The 27,371-nt window shown below is 42.5% G+C and overlaps 1 protein-coding gene across 6 annotated transcripts in view; it reads left to right on the top strand.

Moving 5' to 3' along the window:
* Positions 1 to 27,371, top strand: part of PCDH1 (protocadherin 1) — a 163,941-nt gene that overhangs the window by 92,951 nt on the left and 43,619 nt on the right. For all 6 annotated transcript variants that reach the window (XM_061585739.1, XM_061585712.1, XM_061585704.1 and 3 more), the window contains exon 4: positions 25,809 to 26,028. In XM_061585739.1, coding sequence (XP_061441723.1) covers positions 25,809 to 26,028 — 220 coding nt within the window. The remainder of the gene's footprint in view (positions 1 to 25,808; positions 26,029 to 27,371) is intronic.

The raw sequence follows: 27,371 nt of genomic DNA, 5'->3' as shown, positions 1-27,371 counted from the left end.
GAGAGATCATGGCTGCTTTGATCCTCCTCTGAACATGTTGCTATCATGTTGCTTTTAGCTAAGTTGTGGTTTGGCTTAGCATTATGTCCGAACTTGGACTTGTGGTTTGTCTTTCCAAGATAAGCCATGATCAGTAAGCCATAGAACAAGCTTTGGCTACAGTTCATGGTTTGTCTGAAATGATATAAACCCTGAGTTGCTTATGCCAGCTCCTACCTAAGTGTGACATAAGTGAACACACATACACAAGTTCCTTGCAGGTGATCCTAGGGTATGTCCAAAGGCACATGGGGCCATCACCTTGCTGAAGTTAACTAGGTCTGGGTCTGATCAGTGCCTTGAAGGGGCACAACCTATGAATCACAAGTACATTGTCCTGAGTTCGATGATAGAAGAAAAGTGGGATATAAATGTAAGAAAAATAAGGCAGAACTCACAGTAGGAGATGTGTCTATTGCTGGGCACACTGTCCTGTCAAAAGGCCAAGGCCAGTTTTTTCCCATTTAAGGCAAATATCCCATTCAGATATGATATGAGGAAAGAGGGAGCAGGATCACACTCCTGAGAATTCCATGCATTGTCGTATAAAGTCTAAATCAGCAGGGATCCCAATTGCACAGAAAAGCCATACAACTGTACATTCAGAGCTCGTTTTGGACCTTATTATGCACACGGAAGCCACACACATGTGAGTCCACTCCCCTGTATATAGGGGCTATAATGTTACATGCTTGTAGTTGTACTTATTTGAAGGAGTGTAGCTCTCCCCATTTCAATTAGCCCCACAATAAAATTGTTTGTGATTAGAAAAGCTATAAATTAGTAGGGTTGTGCAACTGCTTTGCCCGAATACCGAGGCGAGTCAGGTGTATTCAAGTCAAGAGGGGCACCTCTGAAGTGAGCCTCCCATCCCCAAGGCAATGCAAGCAGAAGTGGGTCTCCTCAAGCTCTTCGGAGATATTCAGAGATATTTGGATTAAAAAAAAAACTTTTTAAAAAATCTAAGCAAGGCAGCCTGTTTCAAAAATTGATAGGAAAAATGGTAACACCATATAAGGGAAACACCATGGTGGGACAAGGGGGAGGAGGTGAACTGGAGTTTGCTAATTGACAGCTCCAGCTTCCAGTCTAGGGCTAAAATCTTATTTAGTGCTCTCCAATTGCAGTGCTTGGGGGGAGGGATGTTGATTCTATAAAACCTCTCCCAGTGCTTTTTTTCCCCTCACTCTTTTGCTAGTTCTCTGAACATTACAAAAGAGTTTACTGGTGGCATTTTGATTCAGCTTGTCTCTTATTTATCCTTAACCTAGCCTTTGTACCTGTTCGTTTTCTATAAATTCTTTTCCATCCTTCCCAATCCATCCCAGTCTCTTCTTCATTATATATACACAAAAGTTGTTTCTTGTCTCTTTTCTGTGTCTTATTAATCTTCGGTTAGAATAGTTACTTAGACATTGTCACTTCCTTTTCCCCCAGCCCACTTGCCCATAATGTTAGGTTTTCCATTTTATTGACAGCTGTATCCTCTCTCAATCAATCTTACTCATTTATCTTTCAGTTCATAACCTGCTTATTTGTTTGTTTTTCTATCCTTTTCCGTCGTCCCCAATCCAACTCAGTCCCTTCTTTGCTATTTGAAAAAACTCATATGCTGTTTCTTGTCTGTGTCTTTATACTATAGTTACTTAATCTTCAACTCTTAGTTACTTAGATAGTGTCACGTTATTCTCTACCCCACCCCCAAGTTTGGCCATAGTGTTTTACTATGTTTTGAATTTTATTTATAGCAGTGTCTGTTCTATGTGTCTGTCTTTATTATATCAGTACTTTGTTGTGTGTCTGTGTGTACATTTTGTGAGGTGTGGTACATGGTACACATGGTCTAGTACAGTGGGCAAAGTCAATACACACAAGCCATACACATATTGTGTGTGCAGTGTGGCAGTTAGCACTAGCGGCCTGATGAGGCCTCTGTGAAGCAGCCATGGTGCCACCACAGCAGAGTAGGCAGAGGTGCTGCCAGTAGCACCAACAGCAGCACCAGTGGCTAAACTGCTTCTTCCCCAGGAAGGCTAGTGCTCATGGTGGTGGGAAGGAGCCTGGTCCAACTGCCAGGAGATTATTTGAGGAGGTGATAGGAGGCACTGACTGCAGCAGTAAACTGGCAGAACTAGGAGAGGGAGCCCAACCCACTGGTGGACGACAACAACATCTCTGATGTCCTCTGCTTGGTTGGGAAGGATCTCTTACAATACTCTCCCCAAGGTAGCAGCATTTCTATCTAGAGCGCTGGGAAGCAGCAAGAGCAGCAGGCACAGTCTCCAGCAATGTCAGCAGGAGACATTTCCTCCAGTGACCATGGCTCCTGTGGTGATTATGAGGCCCCGGGACTCAAAGCAGCCGTCTGATGATTCTCCACTGAGGCAGCAGAACCTTGCGGGGGACCATGATGAGGTGGGAGTGGATCCAAGCACTGTTATCTGCCTTCCCTGCAAGCAAACTATGAGGCGGGGAGGGGATGGCAGGGCATTATACCAGCAGCAGCTTGCTCCAGCACTTAGAGGCGGCACCAGTCTGCCTTCCTCAGGGCAGAGACAGTCACGCCCCAGCAGTCAGGCGGAAAGGGCAATGTTTGGCTTGTTTTTATGTGCACTAGTTAGAAATGCACTTTTTAAAAATAAATAAATAAATAAAAGGCAGTACATAACAGTGCAGGAGCAAGTCGTATCCCTCTAGTTCTCAGTTTCCCCCTGCCCAAAGAGGCTTAGGGGAAGTATGGAGCCACAAGGTGGAGATTTCCGGCACCAGACCTGATCCCCCAGTGCATCAGTGAGATGGCATTATTGGATGACCAGCCATTCAGCCTCATGGAGAATGCAGATTTCAAGAGGCTGATGGCTCTCACGGTTCCATACTGTGTTGCATCACCTTAAGCAAGTTACCAGACATGCAGGAAGAAAGTGCTAGACCATCTGCACAAGGCAGAGGTGCAAATGGTGCGTTTCACCTCAGATATTTAGAACAGCCAGGGCCCATGCTTACTTGTCCCTGATGGCTCACTGGTGGGTGGCTACAGGGGTAAGAGTGCAAGCACTTCAGGGATCAGGAAGTAATTGGCTGGTCCTGCATGGCAGTGGAGATGTTGGCAGTCATGAACTGCATGGTGGAGGACTGGCTGACTGGGCACCAGCTCACCTGTGGTTACATGGAAATGGATGGTGGAGTGCATATATGTTCAAGATGGTGCAGGAGGGTGGATTTTTGGGGCATCCACTAGTCTACCTGATCATGAAAGTAGACGCTTAGTTCGGGCACCAACCTTGCTCCACCCTCCCCTATCATCTATACGTTCCTCAAGAGCTGCAGAAGGGTTGCTGGGCTTTTTCATCACAGTGTCAAGAGCAGTAGGCTGCTGTGAGAGCAGCAGGCAAAGTTGGAGCTCCCACAATGCCATCTGGTGCAGGATGTGGGCACACGCTAGAAATCCTCCTGCCTCCTGCTAAGGTGGAGCAATAGCATATTGTCCATGACATCTTTGAGGTTGGGAAAATTAGCTTGCAGAGCCCACTGAACAGACAGTAATGGGATGCCATTCCCTGGCTTGTGGTGGTTTTCAAGCTGTTCCTGGAGGCCACTAAGGCCCTGAGCTGCCAGCACTGCCCTCCTCAGTCAGAGGGTCCCTATGATCAGGCACCTCAGGAGACAGATAGGCAGGTTTTTGGATGCTGGGGATCCCAAGAAAGGCAAACACTTCCTGCAAGAAATGCAGGAAGTTATTAGCAGATGGAGAGACGGCCTAACACGGGGTGGAGATACTATGCTAGGACAGGGTGTACGTGCTGGCCACCATGTGTGACCCACAGATGAAGGATGGGCTTTGCAGGGAGAACACCAGTAGGAAATGAGGGGGACACAGGCCAAGAGGCAGGGGCTGATGGAGGCCAAGGTAGAGGAGCCCACCTTTCCCACCAGGAGCACTCACAGTAGCAGGACAAAGGGGCTGGGCATCTGGGCCAAGGCTTTGGAGGGACTAGTAGGGTCAAGAGACAGGAATCCCCTTCACCAGGATAACACTACAATGGTGGTTTCATGCTACCTGTTGGATCCCCTAAAGGACATTGGCACTGGTCCTTCTGGTCATCCCACTGCCAGGTTTGGCAGAACCTGGCCTGGATGGTCAATAAATGACTTTCTTGCCCATCACCAGCATCCTGGGTGAGAGAGTGTTTTCTATGTTGGGGCAACATAGTAACATCCCACTGCAGCTGCTTGGACACTTGAGCTGGTAAAACAGTTAGTCTTCCTTAAGAATAACCTCCTGTTGCTGCCTGCCTGTGCTGCCTTCCTCCCAGCTATCTATTTCATCCACATGCTTCTGTTGCTGCTGGCCTACACTGGCAAATGCAGCTGCCTGCCAGATCTTCAAGGTCAGGGAAATGAACCTACAGAGCCAACTGGGCAACTGACCTCCTCCCCACCGACTTCAATAATCATTCACTCAAACAGCTCCTCGCCTTCAGTCATCATTTCTTTCATCCAAAGCTTGGAAAAGTTACTTTTTTTTAACTACAACTCCCATCAGCCCAATCCAGTGGCCATGCTGGCTGGGGCTGATGGGAGTTGTAGTTCATAAAAGTAACGTTTCCAAGCTCTACTTCCATCTCCTCCACTACTGCTTGCCTAAGCTAGCTAATTTCCCCCTTCCTTGTGTACCTAGGCTATTATAATTCTTTCTTTGGTGCCTAGTATCTACCTACCTAAGTGATTATAATTCCCTCACTGCTGCCTTCCTGCCTAGGCAGTTATTTTCTGTTTCTTTCTGTGTCTCCATAGTCAGAAGTGGTATGCTTCCAAATACCAGTTGCTGTAAACCACAGGAGGAGAGAGTGCTCTTGTGCTCAGGTCCTCCTTGTGGGTTTCCTATGGGCATCTGGTTGGCCACTGTGAGAACAGGACGCTGGACTGGATGGGCCACTGGCCTGATCCAGAAGGCTGTTCATATGTTTGTATATTACTACTCTGTCTTTGTATGTGTATGTATACATAAGAACATAAGAAGAGCCTGCTGGATCAGGCCAGTGGCATAAGACAGTAAGGCCATAAGACAGTAAGTCTTATGATGGCTCCTACTGTGTCCATATGTGAATGATGGACTAGACAATGGCATCAGACTCCTGGTGCATAAATGCGAGAGGCATGCTTTGGTTGGTGATGGTTAAGGTGAATTGGTTTTTGTGCACAAGGCAGATTCTATTTCAGAGGCATAAATGTCATTTAAAAACACTAGCTGTCCCAGGTCCCTTCAGTCAGCTGAAGTTACTTGAACAGTGTAGAACCAACCTGTGGGATTTTAGTTTGTACAGGGAAAGGAGGGAGGATGCATACAAAAAGATTAAGGATTGCATATGTTAACAGTAAACTTGATTCTGCTCTTTCTAAAATACAGGATAGCAACCAACTTCTATGGTTGTATATTTGTGGGGCTTTTTTTTTTAGGTTAGGTTTGGTTGGTTTGCCATTGTGTAAAAGTGATATGGCCATTTTGAATTATACAGCCACAAGAGTGGCTGTATACTATAGTCAGTAGGGATTTTTCACTTTCTACCATGTTAAATGAAAATACCCCCCTCACCCCTTTGTATAGTCCCAATTCAAAACAAAAACTTACAAGTCTTATACTGTTGGATTCAGAATCGCTTGCTCTACAACTCTGGAAGTTTTCTTGGTGATACACAACCCCCCCCCCCGGAGAATCCACAGGTTAAAGTGAAAAACGGGAGGGGAAAAAACTAGAAGCTGTTTGGACTTTTCTTTTAGAAATCTGTTGAAATTCATTACAAATCAGAGATGACTGTAAGGTATCCCTAATCAAATCCCTGAGCTTGCCCCATACACAGTACTTCATCTGTAGTAGGTTTAAATTTAAAAAAATGGCATGGTTTATTTTTAATTAATTTATTAAAAATGCATTAAAGTGGATGATAATGTACCGCATGCGCAGAAGAAGAGTTCTTTCGTTTCACTCTTCCTCCTCCTCCCCTTCCAGTTACTTGGAGGAAGCAGGGGAAGTCTGCTCCTGTGATTGGTGGGCAACAGACATGTGACTCACACTGGCCTTCTGCTGAGCTTGATCTGTGTGAGGAAGCACATGGGAGAGAGAGAAAATGGCCGATGGAGGGAGAAAGCAGCAGCAGAATGGAGGTGAGTGGGAAAGAGTCAAAAATGGGGGGGGGGGAGCTTTGAAGGACTCTGCATTTTTTTAAAAGTCTACTTGGAAGTAAGTCTCATTGAGTGCAGTGGGGCTTACTCCCAGGTAAATGGAGTGGTGCTTCTATGTGCTGGCAGTGACCTTGAGGGAAGGCAGTTGGTAAAATGTCTACTCAGAAGTAAATCCCATTGAGTTCAGTGGGGCTTACTCCCAGGTAAGTGGAGCAAAGCTTCTGAGTAGACTTTTAAAAAATTGCAGAGTCCTTCAAAGCTCCCCCCCCCCATTTTTTTACTCTTTCCTTCCCTCAAGCTAGATTCAGCGAGTGGGGAAGGCAGGCAGTGGGAGAGAGCGCGGGTGGGGGCAGGGTGATTGAGCCAATGGAAAGGGCAGGCTGTGGGAGACAGCGGGGGTGGGAACACACACACATCACCAGAAGTAAGTTCCACTGAGTTTATTGCAGCTTACTCCTGAAGTGAAAGTGAACATAGAATTACAGCCTTTAACTTCTAAATTCAGTCCTTTCCTTTAAATACTAGGTGATTTATCAATAAATATTATAAAATTTATGTCTGTTAAATGTTCAGTGTGTCATCATGTGACTCTTACTGTTGCTTGTTAAACACCTGCTCTTCAGGATAGTGCCACAAATAGATTCCAAAAAGTCTGCTTTAAACTTGCTCCAAACCCCCTGTGGCATGTAATGAATGTTCCAGTTTGTCTGCATCCTTCTTGAAGTGCAGAGACCAGAACTGGATGCAGTATTCAAGATGAGGCGTAACCAGTGCTGAATAGAGGGAAACTAATACTTTACGCGATTTGGAAACTATATTTCTGTTAATGCAGCCTAAAATTGCATTTGCGTTTTTTGCAGCCACATCACACTATTGGCTCATATTCTGCATGTGATCAATGACAATTCCAAGATCCTTCTTGCAAGTATCCCCCATCTTATAACTGTGCATTTGATTTTTTTCCCCAAGTGTAGAACTTTGCATTTATCCTGGTTGAATTTCATTCTGTTGTTTTCAGCCCAATGCTCCAGCCTATCAAGGTCCCTTTGTTTGTCTTCCATGGTATTCGTTTTTCTTCCTGGTTCCCACTCATTAAAACCAACTATGAGTGGGCCCCTTACTTAGACATACTAACAAAGCCCTCTCTTCGTAGAGCTTATACGGAACTGAGATTCCAGGTCATGCCCTCAGCGAACTTACAGGGTAGATACCTTGGAATCCCGTACCCCGCACGTCTATGCGTTGCAGGATGTAAGGTACCGGAGGATTTAAAGCATTATATGCTAAGCTGCCCTTTATTTAGTGCCCCAAGAGAAATTTTTTTATCCCCGTTGATATATAGAACCATAGTCATGACAGAATCCCAGATAGTGGTGAGAGTTCTCACTGGGACAAAGAAATTTGACCATATAACACCTGTCCTGGCGCAGCTGCACTGGCTACCGATATGTTTCCGGGCCAGATTCAAAGTGTTGGTTCTTACCTATAAAGCCCTAAACGGCATCGGACCGCAATACCTGGTGGAACGCCTCTCTCGCTATGTACCTACCCGTTCACTATGCTCGACGTCGAAGGCCCTTCTCCGGGTCCCAACTCATAAAGAGGCCCGGAGATCAACAACTAGACCTAGGGCCTTCTCGGTGGTGGCCCCCGAACTATGGAATGCCCTCCCAGACGAGATATGCCTGGCGCCTTCTTTGTTATCTTTTCGGCGCCAGGTAAAAACCTACCTTTTCGCCCAGGCTTTTTAAACATTTTAAATTTAATTTTAAACCTAATATGGATTTTAATTTATAAACTCAATGGCAATTCTATTTCGGATTTTTATCATGTTATATTTGCTCATATTTTAATTGTGATTTTATTTGTTGTACACCGCCCTGAGAGCTTTCTGCTATAGGGCGGTCTAGAAATGTAATTAAATAAATAAAAATAAATAAATAAAATAAATATTCACAAGGTTTTCCCAAGGTTTTCAGTTTGGAAAGGAAAGGGGCTTCCCCTCTGCCAAGTGCCCACCCACCCAATATCCTCCCCTCCCCCTCCTCTTCCCCTCCCTGCCCCTCCCCTGGGTCAGTGTTGGACTATGACCTGGGAGACCGGGGTTCGAATCCCCACACAGCCATGAAGCTGACTGGGTGACCTTGGGCCAGTCACTGCCTCTCAGCATCAGAGGAAGGCAATGGTAAAACCACCTCTGAATACCATTTACCATGAAAACCCTATTCAAAGGGTCACCATAAGTCTGGTCGACTTGAAGGCAGTCCATTTCCATTTTCAAATATGATTGCATAGAAATAAATCCCACTGAACTCAAGAAATGATGCAAATGATCAAACCCAACCTCCCTTCTCCTCCCTCCTATCCTCTCCCTCTTGCCCCTTTGCTCCTCCCTCCCCATTCCCATCCCCTTCCAATCCCTTCCTCCCCCTCCCCTTCCTCCTCTCCATGGTCAGTTTTACCTATCTTAAGCATGATTGCATGGAAGTAAATACCATTGAACTCTATAAGCATGCAAATGATCAAACCTGCCCTCCTCTCCCCCTTCCTTTGCCCCCCTCCAATATACTCCTTCCCCCCCCTTTTTTCCCCATGGTCAGTTTTTCCTATCCTAACCATAATTGCATAGGAGTAAATCCCATTGAACTCAATAAGCATGCAAATGATCAGACCTGCTTTTCCTCTCCTTCCCCTCTCCTCTCCCTTCCTCCTCCTCTCCCCTCCTCCTTCTTCCTCCTCCCCTGCCCACTCCAGCCCTCCCTCCCTCCCCACCTGGTCAGTTTTACCTATCCTAAACATGATTGCACAGGAGTAAATCGCACTGAATTCAATAAACATGCAAATGATCAAACCTGTGCTCCACCCCTCCCCCTCCTTCCTGCTCCCATCCCCCTCCTTCACTTTGTGTTTCCTCCCCTCCCTCCTCCTTCCCTCCCCATCCTGTGTGGTCCGTTTCACCTATCCTAAGCATGATTGCAGGGGAGCAAATCCCATTGAACTCAATAAACATGCAAATGATCAATCCATTCTCAGCAAACTTGCACAGGACAGGATCCCATTTCTTACCTCCCAGATTAAAAAGCAGGGAAATTCACTAATAGGCAAAAAACCTTGCGGTTTAAGAACATACCTATAGCCCACAGCTATTCTATCAAACTTTAAAAAGCAGGGAAATTGGGCAGCTATAGTGAATGCACCAGGGGAGCAGGAGACCTGAACTCCTCTCTGAGATATTGGACTGCCCTACAGATTGGTCAAAATGCAAACACTATTTGGGTTGGTCTTTCACAGTCCGATCTACTTCCTGTGTAGCTTGGAAGAATTTGGTAACATGTGCCTCTGAGCATATGGTGAGTGGTGGCAACACCTGCAATCAGCCCAAATAAGAGAAAGAAGACATGTGCTGTGCTGATCTTGTTTTAGCAGGGAGGAAGCAACATTACTAAGACAGTTGATATAGTTCAGATGGTCACTTTGAATATGTCTGATTTCCTTTGCAATTTTAGTGACGTTTCCTATAGGAAATCATTTTCTTTTGGTTCTATTTTTGTGAATATGTGAAGTACAGCAACATTTTGCAAAATTTACACTAAAAAAACTCCAAACGTAATTGTGGAATAATGGCACTGACTTCTGCAGAATAGTCTCCAGTGGACCTCAGGAGTGTCTCAGTTTGCACAAGATAAAATAGTGGGAGGTGAAATATATTCTAGCAGAATTCTAGGTGTGCTCTATGTTTTTGATTGACTGTGCCCACCTTGCCTTAAATGAAATGGTTTAAACATAGCAGGCTGAAAACATGCATCCTCTTTTTTCCAACAGCTAGAGTCATTGCTGAAGTAGCAACATATTGGAATCAGTCTGATTTTACATCAAACTGCAGTTTCAGATTCAACTGTTAATGCACCCAAAATAGAAATAGGACATAACCTCCAATTTGAAACACAAAAGGGGCTGTCTTCACCATCATATGACATTGACCAATAAAAAGTCTTTGAAATTAATAAAAATAAATTTGACACAGATTTCTGGGATGAACAGTGAGGGAAATAAAATTTTCTAGTTCACATTCTCTGTAGAAACATTACTAACACAGGAAAGAAGCAAAGTAAGAACACCAACAAACATACAAAAATATAATTCTCCATCTTTGGAGATGGCACGTGTTGCCACCACTCACCATATCCTCAGAGGCACATGTTACCAAATTCTTCCAAGCTACACAGGAAGTGGATTGGACTGTGAAAGACCAACCCAAATGGTGTTTGCATTTTGACCAATTTGTAGGGCAGTCCAATATCTCAGAGAGGAGTTCGGGTGTCCTGCTCCCCTGGTGCATTCACTATAGCTGCCCAGTTTCCCTGCTTTTAAATATATAAACATAATTGTGTTTTGTTTGTTTATTGAAAATTGTATATAGCCATTGGCTGTTACAAGAGAATCACAAGAGTAATACATAAAACAATGTGTAATATAACACATAAAACTTAATAAAAGAAAACAGATCAGACATTTTAAAAAACATATGTTAATTATGAGTTTTAACATGACTAGCTCTAAGCTTTTTTGCCGCCAGAGCAAAATTTGCGGTGGCCACCATTATGTGAGGTTGATCCGAGGATAAAAGGAAAACCACTATCTGGGATTCTGTCATGACTATGGTTCTATATATCAACGGGGATAAAAAAATTTCTCTTGGGGCACTAAATAAAGGGCAGCTTAGCATATAATGCTTTAAATCCTCCGGTACCTTACATCCTGCAACGCATAGACGTGCGGGGTACGGGATTCCAAGGTATCTACCCTGTAAGTTCGCTGAGGGCATGACCTGGAATCTCAGTTCCGTATAAGCTCTACGAAGAGAGGGCTTTGTTAGTGTGTCTAAGTAAGGGGCCCACTCATAGTTGGTTTTAATGAGTGGGAACCAGGAAGAAAAACGTGCTATGGAGATAGCTGCTCTGTCTTGTTGAGCCTCGTGGTTAAAAATCTGGTTACGGAGAGCCTTAGTATTGAGAGTGCTAAGGAGATTGTCTGTTAAATCGTAATGAGTGGCTAAAACGGAAATTTGTGTCGCCCAACCCCCCTTTTGCAACTGTTCTTCCCAGCAGAGCCTAACCAAGGAACGTGAATTAAGTAATGATAATTTCCGCCAATACCGTAGGAACATCAAGTCTATTCTGGCCTTTAGAGAGGGTAGATTAAGTTCAGCTCTAACATGTGTTGCAGGGGTACCTTTCAGTAATCCCAGAATTTGTTTAAATAAAATATTTTGAATTTGCTCCAGAGCAGAACGTAAAACGGGGCTCCAAATTTCAGCTCCATATAAAATCATTGGAAGAAATTTTGCCACATACAAATTAAGGAGTGGTCTTACCAGTTGCCCACCCCTGGAGTAGAAATTTTTTTTCAGTTGTCCTAGGGTCTTGGCTTCTAGGATCTTAATATATGCTAACTGGTGGGACCATGACAGCTTGTTATTTATATGAATACCCAGGTATTTAAAGGTATTGTTCCAGACAGTGGTGATTAAGATGCCAAGTATATTTAGATCTGGAGTTCTTGCCACACACCATAATTTTGGATTTGGAATAATTTATTTGTAAAAGGTGTGCGTTACTAAATTCTAGAAGGGAAGAAAGCATGCGTTTAAGGCCTATCCTGTTTTGGGACAGAAGAACTAAATCATCAGCATACAAAAGAACAGGGGTTTTCCTCTCTTTAATCGATGGTGGGAAAAAAGCTGGGGAGGTCATTTTGGTTACAATGTCATTGATGAAAAAATTAAATAGAAAAGGGGCCAAGATGCATCCCTGCTTAACTCCTTTCGATAAGGGAATCCTTTGGGAAAGGGAGCCATTTAAACCCAGGCGAATTCTTATGGAGGTGTCGTGATGGAGTATTTGAATGAGCCATAGCAATTGTCTATCGATGCCAGCTTTTTCTAGTTTCGCCCACAATAGGGAATGGTCTATCGAGTCGAAAGCGGCCGCGAAGTCAATGAAAACTAGATATAATGATGTAAGCGGTCCCTTTTTAACTTTCCTAATAAGATGTTGTATGACGAAGACTTGATCGATTGTGCTAGACCCTTCCCTAAAACCCGCCTGGACGTCGGCTATAATCGCTTGTTCCTTTTCCCAATCAGACAATTTATTTAAAAGATAACGTCCGTATAACTTTGCTGCAACACCCAAAAGAGAGACGGGTCTATAATTTTTAGGCAACGCAGGATCGCCTTTTTTAAAAATGGGGACCACTATGCTTGTTTTCCAACCAGTCGGGATACATCCCGATTCATTTATTTTAGTAAAAAGAGCTGCAAGAATTGGACGCCACCAAGATGAGAAAGCCTGGTAGAGATCTGGAGGGATCATATCTTGTCCCGGCGCTTTCCCCGGGTGCAATGAAGTTATTAAGTTATCTATTTCCGCTCCAGATACAGGGGGCCACGATGGACAGTCAGTAGGGGAGGTAGGTATAGTGTATGGTAAGGGAGATAAATTCCCAAAAAATAGACTGAAAATGGGATACCCACGCTTCTGGTAATATTGGGGGGATTGAAAGCGGTGGTCTATTGAATAGATTGGTATGAATTAAATTCCAAAATTCCCCATGGTTCCCTTGTAAAGCCACCCTACCAAGGTGTTGCCAAATCGAGGTAATATATAGTGATTTTTTAAACTTTAAAAGATTGTTATATTCTCTTTTTAGTTTTTGTAGTTTAGAGATGGCTACTTCCGAAAAGTGGAGTCTAGTGAATTGTGTTTGGAAACAGATTTGTTTCTTTTTGGCTAGGCAGCTTTTGTCGAACCAGGGCTTAGAGCCTGGACGAGCACTAGTAGTATGGGATTTCGATCTAGTGACTGCCGATTGGAGCCGTGTAATAATCTGCTCAAATAGATCTCCACTATCGTTTAACGAGAGAGAGGCTTTATGGCACAACTCAATCAACCTTGGTGACATTAGGATTTGTTTGACCTCTTCTAGCACACGCGGCGTCCATCTTAAGCGACTCGGGTGCTGAAAAGAGTCTAGGTCCAGTATTCTGTTATTTTGAATTTGCTGTATATTAGGGTTATATAATTTCAAAATCAATGGTAGGTGGTCGCTGTCAGGTCTGTCACCGATGGAAAGCTCATTCACCAGGTCTAGCATTTGCGAAGAGACCAGGATGTAATCTACCACACTGGCCCCTCGTTTGGTAATACAGGTAAAGAAACCTTTTGACCTGTCAAATTTCGAGCCATTTAGGCAGAGGAGGTGGTTAATTGTGATTAACCAAACAGAGGTTTTTATTATATTAACAAAACGTTTTAGCTTCCGCCTTCATCAGCTGCTAACATACAAATGCTGTTACCAAGGTGGCAGTTATAGAGCTTTGAGGATGGAATGCTCAGAGGGGCTTCATTTGCAGAAGCTAAGTAGTGGTGGTACTGTCCTCCAGGTTCAGGCCATGTGGTGCCAATGTGTCCAGAGAGTAAATCCAAAAGTTCTCCCTTTTGGTCAATGCTGCTGGATCTGCTGGCATCTCTATCGCTGTAATGGAAAAGTCCAACAGACTGTGACCCTCGATGTTAAAATGCGTTGCAACCGGTTGCTCCACTTTTTTTTTTTTTTTTTTTTCAATAATTTTTATTCAGATTTTCACAAAACATACAAGACAAAATCATAAAACATTCAAAGACAAAAAACAAAATCAAAAACAGTCAAACAAAAAGAAAAAAAGAAAAAAAAAACAAAAATAAAAAATAAAGAGTAAAATATTGACTTCCCATTTGTCAAAGATCAAATCAGTTATAAGTCTATAATATATAACAATCCTGTCTCTTAAGTCATATTATAAAATCACTTTCCTCCAGTAATTATCTTACTTAATCATCAAATCTCATATACATTACTTTATTCTTTCCACAAAAAGTCAAAGAGAGGTTTCAATTCTTTAAGAAATATATCTATCAATTTTTTTTTCCAGATAAGCATATCGATTAATCCATCTCATTACTAATTATGATAATCTTATTGTCATAACCATAGTCAAAATAAACATTTCAATTAATCCATCACATCAGAATCTGTTAGGTTCAGTAATTTCAGTAGCCATTGTTCTATTATCTCTATTAATTCCATTTTCCGTCTTCCATCTTCAGTAGTCTTGTTAAGTCCAGTAATTTCAATATCCAATCTTCCATTATCAGTATTCCATAATAATCTTGCTGTCAAAGCCATAGTCATATAGTAAGAGTCTGATGGGAATTACCTCTATCCCAAATATTTTCTTGCCATCCATTCTGAATAGGTTGCTGAAATACTGCTGTAAAATCATATCTCTGTTCTTTTTTTCAAAATACACTGGGTCATCTCTTAAAAGTTTTTCCATTGTCACATGGCTGCAGTTAATTCCATAGATTTTCTCTATATTGGGCTCCATCACATCATTCCAGTCCAGAAGATTATCCATGCCATTAATAACTTTATCTCTAGAATCTTCATTAATTTCTTCAGAGATAACACTAAAGTCCATAGACTCCAAATCTTGTTCCTGTTCCACGTTTGTTCCAATCTCCGGGATCTCCTCTCTCACAGGGACCCCTGTTCCAGTCTCCAGGGTCACCTCTCTCACAGGGACCCCTGTTCCAATCTCCGGGGTCACCTCTCTCACAGGGACCCCTTCCAGGGTCACCTCTCTCACAGGGACCCTTATATCTTTAATCTCCTGCTTCATTTTACTCAATTCAATTTTCGTTATCTCAATCTCATCCATTATTTTCTGAAACATAGTTATTTCCAGATTCTCAGCCACTTTCTTAATTGCCATTTTAAAAGAAAAATATAGGAAAACCACTTCTTATTTCAGCAACAATTGGGTTAATACTCCAAACTTGGTGACATCACAGTATAAACAGAGCAGACAGCCTTATCTCTCCATAGTTAAGTAAACAAAATGCAATTTCCCAGGATCGAAACAATTAATGGCAATCGTCAAGAAACAGATTCGTCAAAATAAAATAGACCAAAAAGAGAGTAGTCTCAAAACAGTATAATATTTTTCAAAATAAAAATCTGGAATAGAAATCCCTCTTCTGTGTATATCTTTAGAATGCAAATCCAGGACAGCTTTTTGCAACAAAAACAGAGATAAGCTATTAATTAGTGCGTAGCAGAGAGAAGTTATGGCTCCCCAGTGAGATGTCAAAAACCGATCAATCTGGCAAATCTCTTTTAAACAGCAACAATTTAAGTCAAGTAAAAGAAAAATATAGAAAGAAGGGTGCTTGCCTGTTAGTGCGTTCTCTCTTAGAAGATAAGATGAACGTTCGCTTTAACAGATAGAGCTTGCTGTTGAAAATCCGTCCCACCTTCGTCGGCTGGACCTCGTCCCATAAATTAATGAGATCTGGTCGTCCCAACAAAAATAGGCTTTGAGGTTAATCTCTTCGTTTCTCCCTACCCGGGAGAAGTTTAATCAGTCAAAAAAAAAAGAAAAAACTGACTGATATATCTGAATAAGCTTCTTTTGAGGCAGGAGCCCGTCTCAAAAGCAGGCACAGGCTAAGTCACCCTTCCCGGAAGTCCGGTTGCTCCACTTTTTTTGTCAAAATTGCCGACTTGTGGTTCCTGAAGCGCGTGCGTAGATCAGTTGTGGTCTTTCCTACATATTGGATATGACATCCTGGTCTTTTGCACTCGATGATGTAAACTATATTGCAGGACCTGCAGGTGATGTTCTGTTTGATGTAATATGTCTTGCCTGTCCTAGTGCTTGTAAAAGTGGCTGTCTCCCTGAGGTACACACAGGTGATACAGCGTTTGGAGTGACAAGGAGGAGACCCTGGATTGGTGATAGGTGGCTTAAGCACAGCTCTCACCAACAGTCTGCGCAAATTAGGAGGTTGGCAAAATGCTATAACAGGAGGCCTGCTGATGGCTCTAGCAAGATGTTCAGAGTTTGCCAGCAATGGGTAGCTCTCCTTGATTGCTCGGTAATAGTTAGGAGATTCTATATATATAGAAAAACAGGGGGGGAAACCTGGATCTACCTGTCTAAAATTTGGCAAGGTTTAATCCCCTCTTTGAATGCTGCTATGTCTGTCAGTTACATGCACCTGTGTGGGGGAAAAGTTATGGCGGTTTTGGTTTCCCAGTGCAAGCCAAAGGAGGATCAAAGCTTCATTTTTCAAATATTGCTTCAGATTCAGAGTCCAGGGTGAGTAAAGGCCATCCTCAAAGCAATCCAAACCAAAAAGGGGCTTGATACAAAGCCTGAATTGGTCCTCGAAGCAAAGTTCACACAACCCTATAAACGAGTAATAGTCTACTGTGATCCTTCTCTTCTTCCTTGCCTCCCTCAAGGGTGAGATTTTCACACACACCTATTTATTCTTAATTACATTTTATATTTTTTTCTAGACAAACCTGACTAGTCTCCATGAGACTTTATATGTTTCTTATTTAATCACTAGGCTTGCCCACAGCCAAAAGAATTGTAATTGATTAATCATCTGTCTTTTAACTAATTAACTGAATAGATATATTTGCATATTATCAAGTCTCATTTTGTAATCCTTGGGATCTCTGTACTTAAGATTTCCTATTTCCTCTCATCTTCCTTTGCCCCTCCTTTTTTCCTAGCAATCAAGATGCATATTTCCTGTGGTGGGTTCATCTGAGATCAGGTAATCCTTAAAATTTTTCTGCAAATAAACTGCACAATAAGTGTGGGTGGGTGTTAAAGGATCTCCCATCATGACAAATGCAAAATGTGAAAACTTTGCAAAGAGGACTTCCAAGTAAACATGAATAGGATTGTTAACATACTGTTAGCTGCCTAAGGAAGTTGAGATATAAGTCTTTAAAATAATCTGATTAATTGTATTTTTATCCCACCTTGGTAGCATGCATGATTCCTCCATCCCACACACACAACGTATTTTTATCTTACAAAACCCTGTGACATAGGTTAGGATTGCTGTCTTGGCTTTCTTTTAAGGAAGGGGCAGAAGGGTTTGTTGTATCTGTGCATGCCAACCCGGGAGTAAGGTCAGATGAACATAAGTGAGACTTATACAGCTAAGTAAACATACATAATCAGATCAGATTAAGATTGGTAAAAGCATTGTAGCTATACTAATCTGCGAGGGGGGCAGAAAAAGTTGGCCCTTTATAATATAAAGAAACATCACTCTGGTTAAAAGAACCAACATTTGATACCTATGATATAAGCACTAAGTTCCATTTCAGCCATTTTTATTATCATTATTATTATCATTATTATTATTATTATTATTATTATTAGATTTATATCCCACCCTTCCTCCCAGCAGGAGCTCAGGGCGGCAAACAAAAGCACTAAAAACATTAAAACATCATAAAAACAAACTTTAAAACACATTAAAACAAAACATCTTCAAAAACGTTACTTAAAAAAAGCTTTCAAAACATCTAAGATTAAAAACATTTAAAAAAAGGTTTAAGAACATATTAAAAAGCAATTAAATTTTATACTTCCTGTTTCTTACAACAGCCTTATGAGGTAAGTTAGGTTAGAGTTTGTGACTAGCCCAAGGGAGGACGTGAGTCTCACATGTGGAACTGTACATTTTGGAATATTTTTGTTGTTCTTTATCAAAGTTGGTCTCCCCCAAATAAACCACAAGTGGTAAGCCAAGAACAAACATTGGCTACAGCTCAGGGTTTGTTTGGAGTGAGATACAACATGACACCAGATTTCAGTTCCAACACTTGTATACATGGTATATTTACAAAGGGGCTCACATATTTCTTTGTTATTTGCATTTGATACTATACTTTTATATCACCAGAGTGACCCTCATGTCCCACAATTTCATTGGTACAAGCTATATTAATTGTCCTGGGCTATTTTCTTATATTCTTTCTCAGGGATCCAGTATACTTGTGCTCCACTATCAAGTTTAAATGAATTGGTGTTTCTTTCTTTGGGTCCTATGTGAATAGTAACAAAATGCTCCCTGAGTTCCAAAATCCTTGTAATATAGGTGCATGGTACATTTGTTCATCTTGAGGGGAGGAGGGATGGGTCTCTGTTCTAGGGCCAGGAGGCAGGCTCTTGTAGTAGTCTCCAGAGGAGGTAGGGCCTCCCTTTTTAAGGTCCAGATGACTTCCTGCTTCCTTGGGAAGGCTGTATAAAGACTCTATAAAGGCTCCCACTTTGGGTGAAGGACTACCACTCGGTGTCCCCAAACCACTGTATTTTGCCATTTAATATAAAGCAAACACTACATTAAAAAAAATAGGGGCTTCACTCACCACCCTGCAACATAATCTTCGGAACACCAAACCCCCTTGCCAAGCCCTCCACTGCTCCCAGGCCTTACCAAACTCCCCCACCCCTTAGACCTGGCCAAACCTCCTTTCCCCCTTACCGGTTGCCAAGCCTCCTCTTCTCACCCCCCTCAATCGCCACAGGTCACTAAGCCTCCTACTCTCCTTTAGCCCTTCTCCTGCAAGCAGGAGGGAAGCAGAGGACAGAGGTGGCCAACTAAGGTGAGCCACACAGAAAAAGCTGCGCCAGCCTGTCCTGACGGTTTCTCATGCCTTGCCTGAGCTGCCTGGCTGCTGCCACCTCCCTCCCTCACTTGCCATGTCTGCCACCCGCCATGGCCCTACAGCTGCAGCGTGATTCACTTGCCCACCTGCTTCGTGCCTGCCCCACTTGCCCCCTCGCTTGCCCCCACTCACTTGCCCCCACTCACTTGCTCACACCTGCCCCCTCACTTTCCCCCCTTGCCCCCATCCCCTCACTCACCACTGCTCACCCCTACTTCACACCCGCCTGCCTCACTCGCTCACACATCATGCTGTGTGACACCAGCCTAAGAAAAATATTGATACAGGAAGAAAAGCAAAACCAAGCTAAGTAGGAAAACACTCTGAGCTCGAGTGGGGAAAGGGTGGAGAGGTGAGGGGATGTTTTGTTTTGACAGACAGGTCTAGGTTTCATTGCAGTGAATTATTTTCCCAGGCCTCTCCAATTACAATGATTTTGGGGAGGTATGTTGCAATAACTAAAAAGCATTTGTTTTTCACAATGCTGTTGTTCTCCTGCGAGTTCTGTCTGAGAAAGCTGGGTGTTTAGAAGAGCCGTGGACTATTGGCAGCCTTCCCTATTCCTTTCTGTTTCCTAATGAACAACTAAAAATCAATACTTCAATCAATTTGATTTCATTCTGCTGTTTTTCTTTTTTCCAGTTTGCATTAGTTTGGTTGTTATTTTGCAAACCTGTAGAGCAGTATAGGGTCATTCCACTTTGTCTCAATTCAGTTAGAGGATTTTTCATGTGATTTGTTCCATTTTATTCTAATCCCTTTCTGTTTTCCATCAAACAACACCTACTTTGGCTTGTTCTCTCTTATTTTTCCTTAGGCTTGTGCAAAGTTCTCTTAGAGACCCCTCACTCCACACTGCAGCATGTGTGCTTTTGTTGCTTTTTATTTATTTCCATTTGTTTTTTTCTCCCAGTTTTACTTTTTCAAAGTTTCATCCTCCTCTCTTCAGTTTTAGGGTCCCTGCAATTTCATTACATTGAATACTTGTTGTCCAGTACTGTTAGTTGTCTTGCTCATTGCCAGCCTGTTTTACCCTTTAACCCAGGGCCACTTTTCTCACGTCACCAGCTTTCAGACTGATTGCACTAGGGAAGGTTAAGTGATTTCTGTTTTACCCACCCCCAAATGATAAAATCTGTCCTTGTGGGAGAGCTACTATTCTGAAGGTTAGCAAGCTTCATCCCCTCAGAACAAGTAGCCATGCCTTCAGATTGAATCCAATTCTGGCAAAAAAAATAGAGACTTTTTTCTTTAAAAAAAACTTTATAAGTTTCATAGACTTGTAAAAAAAAAGTCCATACAAAACTTATCTATGAATTTATATGTGAAAGGAACATTTCAATAAACACAGGGTAAATTCAATATTACAAAGAAATAATCTAGAACAAAATCAAACTTAACAGACAACTAACTAAATAAAGCTAACTCGTACTGTAAATACTAATTTGCTGCTCTCAAAGGGGCCACAGCAGCCTGGCTTAAGTACAGGTCAAAGGGGGCAGAATCTTCTCCCCAGGCTAGATGGTTCGCTGGCTCTCCCATCTACCCTCCAGAGCAGGCTGACAGCAGCAAAAGGGAAGTGCCAGAGGGCACAATGATGGTACGTCTCCATTTCCATCCTACCAGATGTCCTGGCTGCAAGTGCTGGTCTTACTTCTCTAACTCCATCATGGAGAATTTGGAAGAAATCTGCCTAGGAAGAAGCTGTTCTTTCTCTTAGATGAGAAGGATGGTTGCTATAGAAATAATCTGCAGGACTAATCTAAAACTGGGTCAAATGTTCCCCACACTTTTATGGAACCATTTGTCCCCTTTCAGTGGAGGGACAAAATTCTAAGACCTCTTATAGCTGCATATTTTAAATATGAAATGCCAAAGGGTTTTTATATTGTAAGACCCAATAATCAGGTGATAGTTGGATCTTGCTAAGACCCTTTTCAAAGCTCTGTACATACAAGGTATCACTTTTAAAAGGGCAAAGCACTCTGCAAGACACGTGCAGGGCAAAAAATTAACTTGTGTTATTGTGCTCTGGCCACCTGACAAACATGTCCCATGAGAGCTGGGTGTGATAATGATCTGGCCCACTAGCCAGATCCAGTTCTCCATCCCTGCTCTAAGTTCATGGAGTGTCCTTGTGAGGAGAGAACAATAGAGATGATAGCAGTCCATAAAGACAGCAAAAATACATGCAAACTTTAAAAATTCTTGCAAAAGAATTTAGTTTTTGAGAGAACAATCAGACTAGCATTTTAAAAAAAAACATGCTAAAAGTCGCTGTGGCCATCCTTGATGCACATTTTTTCCATCCCCAGTTGTCATTCTGGCTTATTACAGAGCAAATAGGGGCAACTGCAAGCCAGCTCATATGGAGTCCTCAGAGATTCCATTTTGGTTGCTGAGGCCTCTTTCCAGGCTCTGAGAAAGGGAGGGACCAAACCTGAATCAAACCTAAAGGGATCAGCTGACAGCGCAAGATGTTGTCAGGCAGTGTCCACATGCCAGTAATGGCTAATTTATATAAAGAAATCAATAAGAAACTGCATAATAAGCTTTGAGCCAGGCCAAATCATACATCCACACCTCCAGGAGAATGTCTTCTACAAACCTGCTTTGAACTGTGTGTAGCCCAGTGCTTGTTTTGGATGCACGATACTGTAAAATATGCTAGCGTGATGGTTGTTTCTCTACAAAAAAATTTTTTTTTGCAGGAATTTTTAAAACAAAACCTTTTTTTACTGGAGTAAGAGCTTTTCACGAAAATTAGTTTTACTGATAAAGTAAACAAAAGGCAATTAACAGGTTAATCATCAAAGGCTGTCCCAAAGGAGGACAGCACTGAATGAGAAGTGAAACAGTAGGAAGCCAAAGGAGTTCAGCATTCAGGGGGAAAGAAAAACGTGTGGAAGCTGGAAAACTAGCAAGAGAGAGGGGGAGGGGAAACTGAGAGGTAGTTACATCTTTTTTTTATGAACTGTCTGAAAACACAGGTAGCAAGAGCAAGGGACCTTTGCAACAGGGTGAATTCAGAAGGGAGGCAGAAAGAGCAGGCTTTCCTCAGCCACAACAAGGCTTAACCAGGTAAGGATCACTGGATGAAGGGGTGCGAAGTTCAGCAATGAAAAGCTAGGAGCTCCAGGAGTCTGTAAGGCTGAGTTTATCTGAACAAGACCTCTCCAAAAATCAAGGGCTCTCATGGAGTGCAAGGGGTCAGCCAAGCTGAGTTTAGGGGTGCAGTTAGGTAACTGTAAACAATGGACCCAATAGTCTTGCAGCTATTCCCCTAAAATCCCACTTCCAGGAATCTAAGATAGTTACAGTGTTAGAAAATAATGCAAAAGACTGGGTGATACTAGAGGGACAATTTCCAGTTGAACCAAAGGACTGAATATCCTTCTCAACTGCTATACACTAGAGTGGGCATGTTACAGTACTAATCGAGAGGTTACACAATAACTCAGGACTCTATAATACAGTAGGGCCCCACTCATACGGCAGGTTACATTCCAGACCCCCGCCTAAAAGCGAAACCCGCTGAAAAGCGGAACTCCGTCAGTAAAAGTGCCGTAAAAGTGGAACAAGCGCCGTATGAGTGGGGCCTTACTCTAATTGAAAGCCGCCATATTAGCTGAATGCCAAAAAGCAGGGCCCTACTGTATTGCCTTTGAATTTGAAAGTGGAGGAAGGTGAAGCGCTAGAAAGTCCAAACGTTCCCAGTCCAGTGCATAGACAGGCTGGTCGATTTTCTATTTCAATTTAGGGTGTCAACAGAAATTGCAAATTCAAGGTCCTAACGTGTTAGACCTTCCCAGCCAATCTTTCCAGAAACAAATGGAGATTTTTGAGCCAAGGTGATTGTGTGAGAAATCAAAATGGAGGTGAGCTGGTACTCTCAGCATCAACAGTCTGACAGACAATGTTCAGACATCTCCAAGAACGCACATGGGTAAATCCAGAACTGCCAAGTCCCAAAGCCTGCTACCTTGGGGGATGTCTCCAAAGACAAAAGCAAAGCAAAGCTCAGTGATATTGACCCTTTTGATATCCAGTCAGAAAAGAAAATGATGTGCTGATGGTTAGCTCCAAGTGGTAGGACCTTGAGGGACACAGTGGCTTGCAGTTATTGCTGCACATCACAGTATTAAAAGATCTAGGGCACATTCTTGAGCAATAATATATTGGCCAAATATGAATACTTGGATTAAACAGTGAGTCAGTGGTTGAATTCCCAAGGGGCATCATATATGGACAACCTATGACTTCACATTTCTTGATTAACTAATGGGAAAGATTCGGAGTACAGAAAGGTTGTGTGATATATGTGAAGGCATTTTCAAGAAGTCCACTCTACCCCTTATGAAACTCTCTGGATGTCTGTCTCTTATTTTTTTACTGTTTCACTCAACCATGTTCTAGGTCAGGGGTTGCTAACCTTTTTGGACCAGGGGTCACATTTCAAATTTTGAGAGAGTGCTGGGGGCAGCAGTGGCAAAATGGCTGCCATGGGGGTGTGGCATAGCACAATATGGCTGCCATGGTAGGCAGGGCATAATACAAAATTAAACAGTATTCATGGTGAAGCTTTTCCCATTATTGTATTTCTATACTAGAAAAGACCTGTTGAATTTCTGCCTGCTATAAAACTGTTAAAAGTGCAAGAAACCTGTTTTTCCCCAATGTTGACCTTAAACCAAAGCCTAGGCTGCCATTCTGTACCCACCTACCTGGAAATAAGTCCCATTAAACACAAAGAGACTTACTTCTGAGTAGACATACAGTATATAACACTGTACTATAAGTTAGCTATGTAGTGAATTCTTATGAGTCCCTGATCTTTAGCTCCTGCAAAGCAGAACACATGCCTATACTTCTTTGCAAAGTTTTCACATTTGCCTTTTGTGGGAGGGGGATTCTTTAACATCAATCCACACTTGTGTTGTAGTATTTGTAGAACATAATTTCTAGGCACTACCTGATTTCAGGCAAACCAAACACATGAAAGATCCTGATTGCTAGGGGAAAGGGCAAACTATGGAGATTCCAAGGACTAGGGGAAAAAGACAGAAGCAGGAAAAATGCACTGAAAGGGAAGGCAAAACAGCAGTTCTTTAGGACCCCAGTGATTGCTATTGGCTGGTGTCCAAACAACTCACTTATAAATCACAGCTGTGACTCCACTCATAATAATAATGACATAATATTTGCTAATAACATTGACAAGCAGGAGCAGCCAGGCTGCCTCATTTCACATAAATTGCTTAGAGGGTTACCTGTATGTTTTGCTCCATACCGTTCTTTCTAGGAGGGCTAGAGGCTTACTTTTTTTTTTACATGAAAGCTCAGAGACTGGGCAACCTGCTGGGAGTGCAACTGAAGGCCTCCACAGGTACCATGGCACCTGTGGGCGATGGGTAGCAACCCATGTTTGCTTTTCTGTTAAGACTTTGATACATCTGCCTGGGCCCCAACTTTGAGGACTGACTTTCTAGTAGCTGATCTATGTGTGCATGGGCCCATTTATACATAAGAATATTATACAGGCCCAACTGTTTTTCAGGTGGCACTCTCAACCTTGTTTGATGAGATGATACAGCCTCATGTCTGGACTGTGCTGCCTCCCTTTTTTGTTCACATCCACGTGTCATGGCTGAGCTGTAGGCAGAGGTCTGCAATGAGCTGGGGACTAAGATCAAGGAGTTGAGCCAGGGATCAAAGCCCAGGAATAAGAAGGAATCAGAAATGAGGAAAAAGATAAAGATGGAGGCAAGGAACGGGCAAGAGTCAGAAACAAGGAGCAAGTCAAAAGTCAGAGGAACAGGGCAAAATTAGAAGTCATGATTAAGGAGCGAGCCCAGGATTGTAGAGTTGGATTGAACAATACATAGGAACACACCAGAGCCACAAATCCTTGTGGCTCAGGCAAAAAACATAAGAACATAAGAGCCTGCTAGATCAGGCCAGTGGCCCATGTAGTCCAGCATCCTGTTCACATAGTGGCCAACCAGTTGCCCATGGAAGCCCACAAGCAGGACTTGAGAGCAAAGAGCACCTCTCTTGAAGTTGCCAGCAGCTAGTATTTGGGAGCATACTGCCTCCAACTATGGAAACAGAGCATAGCCATCATGACTAGTAGCCTTATCCCCAGTACATTAAAGTACTGAGCAATCTCTCCATTATTTGACATATTATTAGTCAGTTTCACACCTTTCCCTGATTGGAGTCTACCCTGCGACATGTCTGTTTCGCTGACACTTGATAGTTCCAGCTCTACAAAACACAATATTTCAGGCAGATCTAATTTAGCGCTTTTCGGATGTCTCCTAGCAGGTGCTGGTTGCATTTCATCTGTAAGATCATCCATTTTAGTGGGTTAGCACATCCACATTCTGTCAGTATAAGTCAAAAAGGCTCTTGAGGGGATGGGAGAGATTAAATTATGCAGCCATTGTGCATGATGGCAAGCCATGCCCTCCGTGACATTCATTTTGGGGGAGTTATGTCCCTTTCATCAGATGCATCTATGACTGTGACACTTATGTATAAGTAAATCACTTTGAAAAAGGGTATGTACCCTGAAAGGTGGGGTAAAAATCCGTAAAAAATAATAATTAAAAAATACAGCAAATCTTGGCATGCACCTCCTGCTTTTCAAAAGGCAGATGTGCACTCCAGCATCACAAAGTCTGTGAAGGCAGAGATCATGAATCTCTGCCTTATGTTTATTAAAGAGATGCCTGCCCATGATCAAATAGGAGTTGACTACATTAATAGTTAGACCAACAAGACGTTAGCAACTATTAGCTAATTGCTTTTATTACTGTTGGTACCTACTGAATAAGGTCTAGCTCACTATGTGATCAAGGTAGGCTCTCTTAATGGAGAAGTGTTTTTCAGATTTCATTGATAAGTTATTTCTCCTTGCCATTCATTATAGCTACAATATTTTACAATATCCCTAAGGAATATATTTTTGTGATTTATTTATTTTTTTGCTTTTTGCACAGTTACCTCATCGCCGAGTGACATTCTCTGCAGCCAATCAAGCGCAAGATCTGCAGGACCCCTCCCAACACAGTTACTATGACAGTGGTCTTGAGGAGTCAGAAACACCAAGCAGCAAATCTTCATCAGGGCCCCGCATTGGACCACTGGCTTTGCCGGAGGATCACTATGAGCGCACCACACCTGATGGCAGCATTGGGGAAATTGAGCACCCTGAGAATGGTAAGGAACCTTCTCCAATTTGATAAGGCTCTTCAGAAAGCCCATTAGTATGAGCAGGTCTATGTCTCACTTGCCAAAGAGTACGTATTGATTCTACCAAAGCAAGGAACAGGATTGGGGGATCAACTGCTGAAAAATACTTTTAACAGTAACTGCTACAAATATTTGGGACAAATATTTACACACCTCCAAATAATGGATAAGTAATGAATGAGGAGAAGAAATGAAAGGAACAGAGCACACACAAAGAGAGGTTCAAGATTTAAGTTTGTAGCAGAATATTCAGCATATGAGTGAATTTACCCCATACGATTCCATGGGTTTGCTATTTTCTGCTCCATCGGCCTCCCCATTTAACTTGGTGGATTTCTTAAATTAATGCATTGTTTTCAACAGTTTTCAGTTTGCATCTTTTTTATGTGTACTAATGCACACCAGAACATATGCACAGTGATTCAAGCATAGTGCAAAAAGGAACCCTGATGTGATGACAAAGTTACATTCAGGCTCCCTTTTGCGCTGTAAATTCATCAGTCCCTATATGAATTGGTGCACCTCAGTAACCTGCAAGGAAAAAAAAGATGCACCGTGAAAACTTCAGCAAACTCTGCATGTGCAATGGTCTGAACAAAGTTCAGAAAACAAATGGAAGAACAGCAGATCACTAATGCATTAACACTGCTATGAAAACAAGATCAGGTAAGTTGGAACCCGAGAAACTTGAATGGGGCATTTTGAAAGCATCTCTCATATGCAGGTGAAAGTTTGATTGCAGAAGCTCCTTGAGACAGAATTCCCAATGTAGGGCACTTGACCCATAGATACACATAGTCCTGGGGGACCTGCACTTGCCAAGTCTTCTTGACATATCACAGATCTCGATGACAACATTCAGAGACAGAAACAGCACAGAAATGGAAGCTAGGACTTTGTGGAATTTTCAGTAAGAAGAAAAAGAAACTGTCTAACAGGTTAGAAAAACCAAAGGCATCCCAGAAGTCCTGGGCCTCTGAAGTAGTGTTGGCTAAAAAAAAAGATGTGGGAATCCTTTGTTTTAGCCAATGTACCTTTTGTATCCTGGATTGAATTCCTTCCACAGCTCGGTCTGGGTTTGTGAAATAGATGAGTGCTGAAGCAAAGAGCTTTCACAGAGCTGCAACTGGAGCACGATTGGAGTAGGAAGCAATTATGATATCAAACTCGTGACTAGGGAGTAGAATACTACCATGGGGGAGGTGAATGAGAAACCAATAGGTCTTCCCAGTCTGGGGCATGATCTGTGACTAGTAGTTAGAAGAACGTTCCTATGACCTGTGCAACTCCCAGCCAAGGAGTTTGCAGGT

This window comes from Rhineura floridana, chromosome 1, assembly GCF_030035675.1.
Source record: "Rhineura floridana isolate rRhiFlo1 chromosome 1, rRhiFlo1.hap2, whole genome shotgun sequence".
In the NCBI taxonomy this organism is placed as follows: Eukaryota; Metazoa; Chordata; class Lepidosauria; order Squamata; family Rhineuridae; genus Rhineura; species Rhineura floridana.
Note: the sequence above shows the minus strand (reverse complement) of the source record. Positions and strands in the feature narration are given on the sequence as shown.